At 41.9% G+C, this 8,388-nt stretch overlaps 2 protein-coding genes across 2 annotated transcripts; both read left to right on the plus strand.

Moving 5' to 3' along the window:
- Positions 1-1,594: 1,594 nt before the first annotated feature.
- LOC109951816 (protocadherin alpha-3-like) lies at positions 1,595-4,228 on the plus strand. Its single transcript, XM_020586516.1, has one exon. It carries the CDS (start codon positions 1,787-1,789, stop codon positions 4,226-4,228), a length of 2,442 nt encoding a protein of 813 aa, XP_020442172.1. The 5' UTR covers positions 1,595-1,786.
- Positions 4,229-5,329: 1,101 nt separating this feature from the next.
- Positions 5,330-7,723, plus strand: LOC109951817 (protocadherin alpha-8-like). Its single transcript, XM_020586517.1, has one exon. The coding sequence runs from the start codon at positions 5,330-5,332 to the stop codon at positions 7,721-7,723; it is 2,394 nt and encodes a 797-aa protein (XP_020442173.1).
- Positions 7,724-8,388: the final 665 nt, after the last annotated feature.

Genomic DNA, 8,388 nt, shown 5'->3' on the forward strand with positions numbered 1-8,388 from the left:
GTGAGAATTATAAGCAAAATCCAACGGTTTTATTTCCTTTTTTAAACAACCTGGTTCCACGTGTCTTTTAAAAAAATAAGTTTCAATACAAATTAAGTTCAACTCCAAACGATAGTTTACGTGAAGCCTGATATTATCTTAAAATATCCAGCTATTGCTCGATGTGTAACTGTCGACTGATTCCTGGCTCATTGTTGACTGCCTGTTTATTATTGTATTGTGAGGGTCACTGTCTGTGGTGCTGGTTGCCAGTGTCTGAATGTCTGTGACTTTTAATCAGTAGGATATAAAGGTGAAATAAAAACCTTGTAAACGTTTAGTATTTGATAAATGTGAGTATTTTTAAACATATTCAATTTTGAACACTACAAATTGCCAAAAAAGGCCTAAATTGCTGCCAAACTATTTCTGTGGATTCAATATTTGCGTCCGTTACTTTGGCAGTTTAAACAGTTAAGTTTTCATCGGGAATCAGATTTTAACAAAGTAAAGTACTGATGCGAATCATCGCACTGTGCCATGAAATCATGCAATGCAACATAGTTTTTATTGGTAGCATTGGGCGTTTTGTCACGTAGATTAAGAGTAAAGTGACAACTTGTTGAATCTGACATTTAAAACGTGGGAGTGGGGCGGAACTGATTCAATTTCTACTTAAGAACATCAATTGCAGAATATTTTAGTTGCTTATTTTGCATCTTCAGAGTCAGTGCCGCTGTCTATGGTGCTGAACGCGACTTTTGGACGTTTTAGTAGAAACACGTCCATGAATAAAGGGGGGAAACGCTCTGATACACCATAACAATACAAAACTGTACAGTTTTATGTAAATTTTCACATATGTGTGTTGTCTCGGATTTAATAATTTTTGGAAAGGCATCCATCTATCCCATCCTAATGTCGCTTCTTTTTGCTGAAAAAGATGTTTGCCAGTGTGCCGGTGGTGTGCACTGGTTCACTATGTTTATGGAATGATTTCGGGATTATGAATTTATGTTTGTAGCCATTTTTATGTGTTGATAACAGATGTATAGGCTTTATGTTATTAACTTCAATAATGACTCAGCCTCAAACCTTATTTCAATTATTTGGATTTTGTGTACAAACAACAGAGATACAGATAGTGTTTTATATTTCACCGTGTATTGTACAAATTGGTTTTAAAACATTCATTTAAACACCAATTTTCAAATAAATTACTGAAGAGTAATAACGTTGCGCAGCCGCTGATCATGCGCTGTTCTGGTGATGGATTTACGTTCCGATGCAGTTTCTAAAAAAGAGAAGCAATGTGGTTCAGATGATTTGTGTGTTTGCTGACTTGTGTGCTTTGAATGCACCAATGCACAATGGTGCTCTTTCTCAAGTTCCCAAATATGTGGCGAATACACTGCTGCTTTCTACAGGAATGGTTATGCAGTGAGTAATTAGGAAACTGTAGATTATGACCTTCATCACTTATGGGAATTATTTACATTTTGGTCATTTCTAATAGAAATCAGCATTATTCTGTGATTAACTTAAAGCACTGTAGTTGTTTTAAATGGCCATGAGATGACACTGTAGACCGTAACTCCACCAGCAGGAGGCTGATGTGCACAGGCCCCTCCCACATTAAAAGCATCATCACTTTTGTCGGTGCTTTGTTAGAATGAGAAGCAGGGAGGAGGGGAATGGATATAGAAAAAATACTGACACGTGAATTGGTCACTAAAACGATGTTTTGGCCTTAAAAAGCGAGAAACACTTCGATTCACGGATCTATGCTTTGTTCTCCTATGGAATTATGCATCTTCCGGGGACAAAGTCCTCTGCTGGAATATATCTAGTCCTCGTTGTCTTGGAGTACAACTGTACAGCCGTATTCGCGCAGCTCTCCTACTCCGTCTCAGAGGAGGTGAAGCTGGGGACTTCTGTTGGAAATCTCGCCAAGGATCTACAGCTTATTGTACATGATTTGGAGTCACGTATGTTTCAGATTGTTACTGGATCAAAGAAGAAGTATTTCGATGTAAATTTGAAGTCAGGGTTTCTCTACGTCAGTGACAGAATAGACAGAGAGGAGCTCTGTGCCAAAGCTTCAAAATGTACAGTAAATGTAGAGGCTGTGATTAGTAATCCACTGAAACTTTACCGTGTTCAAGTTAATATCCTCGACGTAAATGATAATCCACCCTCTTTCAGTGCCGCATCACAATCTATCGACATAGCAGAGAGCATACTGCCGGGAGCTACATTCCCTGTGCTCTCGGCCTACGACGCCGACGTCGGGAAAACCAGCACTAACACGTACAAGCTAAATCACTTTTCTTTAGAGGTGCACAGAGGAGAGAGTGTGTCAGCAGAGTTAGTTCTTCAGAAGTCATTAGATCGAGAAAAGCAAGCTTTGATATCGCTCACACTGACTGCTGTAGACGGAGGGACACCTCCGAAATCAGGCACATCAGAGATCATAATAAATGTTTTGGATACAAACGATAATATCCCGACCTTTACAAAAACACTGTATAAAACAAGTATTACGGAGAATGCACCACTTGGAACTACAATACTAGCAGTGACTGCAATTGATGCTGACGAGGGGACAAACAAAGACATTATATATTTATTAAATTCGAAAGATCAGGACCACGTTTTAGACATTTTTGAAATAGGCTCAGAAACAGGAATAATAACAGTAAAGGGCAAAATTGACTTTGAAACAAACCCTGCCTTTGAAATTCGTGTGCAGGCTGCAGACAAAGGCCAGCCTCCATTAACAGCGCAGTGTAAAGTACTGGTGGAGGTGGTGGACCTGAATGACAACGCCCCTGACATCACGGTGACGTCACTGCTCAGTACAGTGAAGGAGGACGCTGACATCGGTACTGCTATTGCACTTGTTTCAGTTGTTGACAGCGATGGAGGCAAAAACGGTGAAGTGAAATGTGAGATATTAGATTCAGTTCCTTTTAAACTGGAGACAAATTATAAACATTATTATTCTTTAGTAACTGCTGGAGATTTAGACAGGGAGCTCATTTCACACTACAACATCACTATCAAAGCCAGAGATGAAGGGAAGCCACCTCTCTCCAACACTGCTGTGGTTACAGTTCACGTTTCCGATGTAAATGACAACGCCCCTCGGTTTTCAGAGACCGTAATTACTATGTATGTGGAAGAAAACCGTCCAGTTGGGATGGTTTTGAAAACAGTTGCTGCAACTGATGCTGACGTTAGTGAAAATGGTCGAGTGAGCTATTCATTGGTCAGTGATAATAACCTAGTTCCACTATCTACAATGATTAACATCAACTCAGAGACAGGAGACATAGTCAGCCTGCAGTCTTTTAACTATGAGCAGATGAAAACCTTTCAGTTTAAAGTCCAGGCCACAGACTCTGGTGTTCCTCCGCTCAGCACCAACGTGACTGTCAACGTTTTCATCCTGGATGACAATGACAACAGTCCCTCGATTCTCGCGCCCTATTCTGAGCACGGCTCCGTTAACACTGAGAGCATCCCCTATTCTGCTGAAGCGGGATACTTTGTGGCAAAGATCAGGGCTGTAGACGCTGACTCGGGATACAATGCGCTGCTTTCTTATCACCTCTCTGAGCCCAAAGGAAACAACCTCTTCCGGATCGGAACCAGCACCGGGGAAATCAGGACTAAGAGGAGGATGAGTGACAACGACCTGAAAACTCACCCCTTGGTGGTGCTGGTCTCTGATAACGGAGAACCCTCCCTGTCAGCTACTGTGTCTATTGATGTCACGGTGGTTGAAAGCTCAGCTGACATCCAGACTCAGTTCAGACATGTACCCATAAAGGAGGACAGCTTCTCGGATCTAAACCTGTACCTGCTGATTGCCATCGTGTCGGTGTCAGTCATCTTCCTACTGAGCCTCATCAGTTTAATAGCTGTGAAATGTCACAGGACAGACGGCAGTTTCAGCAGGTACAGCGCCCCCATGATCACCACCCACCCTGACGGGAGCTGGTCTTACTCTAAATCTACTCAGCAGTATGACGTCTGCTTCAGCTCAGACACGCTCAAGAGTGACGTAGTGGTTTTCCCCGCACCGTTTCCGCCTGTAGACGCGGCAGCTGCATTAATTATGTCTCATTTTTCGCCTTATTGCGTCCTGGTAATTGACAGTGAAATTATACTTATACTAATCAAGAGATTCGTGGCACTTCAGCAACAATCGTTCATTGTAGAATATAAGTGTGAGTCAAAATAAACGATACTGATGTTGTTATCTTACACACTGAGACTGGCTCTCTGTGCTCATTCTGTCACTACATCTCCTCTACTGGTTGCTAACTCAGCCGCTGTCCGTGGTACTGAGCACAGGTTTCTTTACAGACACGTTAAGATGTTCAGTTATGCAGTATATTTGCAAGCACTTATATATTTTATGTCAACAGAATATTAACCGAAACTCGTAATTTGTAGGTAAATGTAGACCTTTGCAGGATTTCCCTGATTTAAAAAAATTCCAGTGTGCTGTAAGTAAATCCAGCCTATGACTATTCACTCAAAATTAGCAAAATCAGTGTTTGTTTGACCTGCCTATATCTAAGCTCTGTGTGTCACTGAAAACAGACTTCATCATGTATTCCTTCATTTAAAATTTTATCCTTATACCTCACGTACAAAAATGGAAATCTTCAGCGTCCATGTTTCCTTCTCAAACTTGAGTATTTCGATTCCTTTCTAATATAATGCAAAATACCACATAAACACAGGAAGAAAATATTTTTCCTGTTACTTAGTTAAATATCAATTGCTTAATTGCAAGTTTAGAAACACTGTGTTTCGGTTCTATCAGCCGTGTAGCTTCAGTGCCGAGGTGGAATAACCAAGTATTGTTCTTATTGATAATTTAATAATGCAACATTATAGCTCATGCTTCACTACACTGTGTTAAATCCGCATTCTGCTCGTAGTGCTACTAAAATGGAAGGATCACCGTAGTTTCAAATGTCAAGACTGTTAATGTGTCAAAAACCTCGCATTAATTAACAGAGCTGTTTGCAACAAGGTTGATGCCACCGTTGAATGAGGAGGGGTGTTTTACATTTGTTTATAACACGTGCATTTTCTCAAAATTACCACACAGCGACGCTGTAGACCGTAAGACAGAAATGTTAAGGCTCCTCCCAGAGCAAAACCGGAATGACTCTGAATTTTCATCACAAAGAGAAACGGGAGACCGAGGGACGACATAATGGAGTAACTGTCTTGATGAAAAACGAAATAGTGATGCTTAAAATTTTGGCACAACTGGTCATTCTGCTGTAGAAACACCACTGTGGATATTTGCTTTCTCGGCAGAACTATGCCTTTATCGAGTAGCAGGTCGTCTATTCTTACATATCTGGCGCTGGTGCTGTTGGATTTTTACTGGGAAGCGGTGTCTGGGCAGCTCTCCTACTCCGTTTCAGAGGAGGTAACCCCGGGAACTAATGTTGGAAACATCGCCAGAGATTTAAACCTCAACGTGCAGGATTTGGAGTCCCGTTCGTTTCAGATTGTTACAGGATCTAAGAGGAAATACTTCGAGGTAAATCTAAAGAATGGATTTCTATATGTCAATGAGAGGATAGACCGCGAGGAGCTTTGTACGGATGAGCCCAAATGCACTGTTAGCGTAGAGGCTGTCATAAACAACCCATTAAAGCTTTACCGCGTAGAGATAGAAATAAGAGATGTGAATGACCATTCCCCGTCGTTTAACACAAAATCACAAGCACTGGACATCGCAGAGAACACCTTGCCTGGATTTAGATTCTCTTTATCGGAGGCAAGTGATGCCGACGTGGGTAAAAATGCTGTTAGTGCCTATAGGCTGAGTCCAAACGAATATTTCAGTCTTGCGACACACAAGAGAGGAGAGAGTGTATCACCGGAGTTAGTGCTGCAGAAAGCTCTAGACCGGGAGAAACAGCCAAGTATACAGCTCCTGTTAACTGCGGTAGACGGCGGATCTCAACCAAATTCAGGAACGTCAGAAATACACATCAATGTACTTGATAATAATGATAACGCACCATTGTTCAGCAGTACTCTTTATAAAGTTAAAACGTTTGAAAATACCCCGATTGGCGCTGCAATCTTCACTTTAAATGCCACCGATGCTGATGAAGGCACAAATAGTGAAATAGTATATTCTCTTCGCAGTAAGGATCAGGACCATATACTGGATATTTTCAAAATTGACCCTGACACAGGGGTCATTACAGTTAAAGGCAAAATAGACTATGAGGAAAGAAAGGCTTTCGAGATCCGGGCAGAAGCCAGGGACAAAGGCCAGCCTCCTATGTCTGCTCATAGTAAAGTGCTGGTAGAAATAATAGATGTAAACGACAACGCTCCTGAAATCACTGTGACGTCACTGCTCAATAAAGTAAATGAGGACGCGGGTCAAGGTACTGCTATTGCACTTGTTTCTGTCCTAGACAGAGACAGTGGCAAAAATGGTGAAGTGAAATGTGAGATTTTAAACACGGTTCCGTTCAAATTGGAGACTAATTACAAAAACTACTTTTCTCTTGTGGTTGATGGACATCTAGACAGAGAAGAAACTCAGCAGTACAATGTGACAATATCAGCTACTGATGAAGGGAGTCCTCCTCTTTCGAACACAACTGTTCTTACTATTTATGTTTCTGATGTTAATGACAATGCGCCATATTTCCAAGAGCCTGTGATTAATGTATATGTAAAAGAAAACAGCAAAGTAGGCACAGTTATCAAAACTGTGACTGCAATCGATGCTGACATCAGCAACAATGGTCAGGTGAGCTATTCCCTTTTAGACAATAATGACAAACCACTGCCACTTACCACAATGATTAACATCAACTCAGAGACAGGAGACATAGTCAGCCTGCAGTCTTTTAACTATGAGCAGATGAAAACCTTTCAGTTTAAAGTCCAGGCCACAGACTCTGGTGTTCCTCCGCTCAGCACCAACGTGACTGTCAACGTTTTCATCCTGGATGACAATGACAACAGTCCCTCGATTCTCGCGCCCTATTCTGAGCACGGCTCCGTTAACACTGAGAGCATCCCCTATTCTGCTGAAGCGGGATACTTTGTGGCAAAGATCAGGGCTGTAGACGCTGACTCGGGATACAATGCGCTGCTTTCTTATCACCTCTCTGAGCCCAAAGGAAACAACCTCTTCCGGATCGGAACCAGCACCGGGGAAATCAGGACTAAGAGGAGGATGAGTGACAACGACCTGAAAACTCACCCCTTGGTGGTGCTGGTCTCTGATAACGGAGAACCCTCCCTGTCAGCTACTGTGTCTATTGATGTCACGGTGGTTGAAAGCTCAGCTGACATCCAGACTCAGTTCAGACATGTACCCATAAAGGAGGACAGCTTCTCGGATCTAAACCTGTACCTGCTGATTGCCATCGTGTCGGTGTCAGTCATCTTCCTACTGAGCCTCATCAGTTTAATAGCTGTCAAATGCCACAGGACAGACGGCAGTTTCAGCAGGTACAGCGCCCCCATGATCACCACCCACCCTGACGGGAGCTGGTCTTACTCTAAATCTACTCAGCAGTATGACGTCTGCTTCAGCTCAGACACGCTCAAGAGTGACGTAGTGGTTTTCCCCGCAGCGTTTCCACCTGTAGACGCGGAGCTGATCAGTATTAACGGAGGAGACACGTTTACCAGGACTCAGACTTTACCTAATCATGAAAAGGTAGGAACATAACCAATTTCATTAACCTAAATCTTTCACATTTTGGGTCCCAGTAAATACAAAGATGTGATTTATATCCCTGGATTACATATAAACTAAGTGTTTGCTCTGAGTCTTCAAAATATTTGAATTTGGTGAAATTTATTTTCAACTTTATTTAGAAGCAGTTATGAAATGGAGGCATACTTACACACTGACACACTTTGATTTTGAAAGTTGTGGTAACACAGGCACTTATTTTCAGTAGTGGAGGAGCTCAGATTCTTTAACTAGATAGGCCTAGTGTTCATTTTCAACCATTTTAACAAAGATTCAAATAAATTTTAATCTTTTGAAAAGTGCAAATAGAAGTGAAAAGTTTAATCTACAGTAGGTCAAGCTCATCATCAGTGAGCCATGGGCGTTCATGACCCCGTCGCCAGTTCACCATTTGTCTTTTCTTAGACACTGTTGGTAGGTACTAACCACTGCAGACTGGGAACACCCACCAAGAACTGTAGTGTGGGAGATGCTCTGACCCAGTGATCTTACCATCAGAGTTTGGCCCTTGTCAAAGTCACTCAGATCTTTTCACTTACCCATTTTTCCTGCTTCCAACACATCAACTTTGAGGACTGAATGTTCACTTGCTGCCTAATATACCCCACACACTGACAGGTGCCACTGTAACAGATAGT

This window comes from Monopterus albus, unplaced genomic scaffold (assembly GCF_001952655.1).
Source record: "Monopterus albus unplaced genomic scaffold, M_albus_1.0 scaffold411.1, whole genome shotgun sequence".
NCBI classification, from domain to species: domain Eukaryota; kingdom Metazoa; phylum Chordata; class Actinopteri; order Synbranchiformes; family Synbranchidae; genus Monopterus; species Monopterus albus.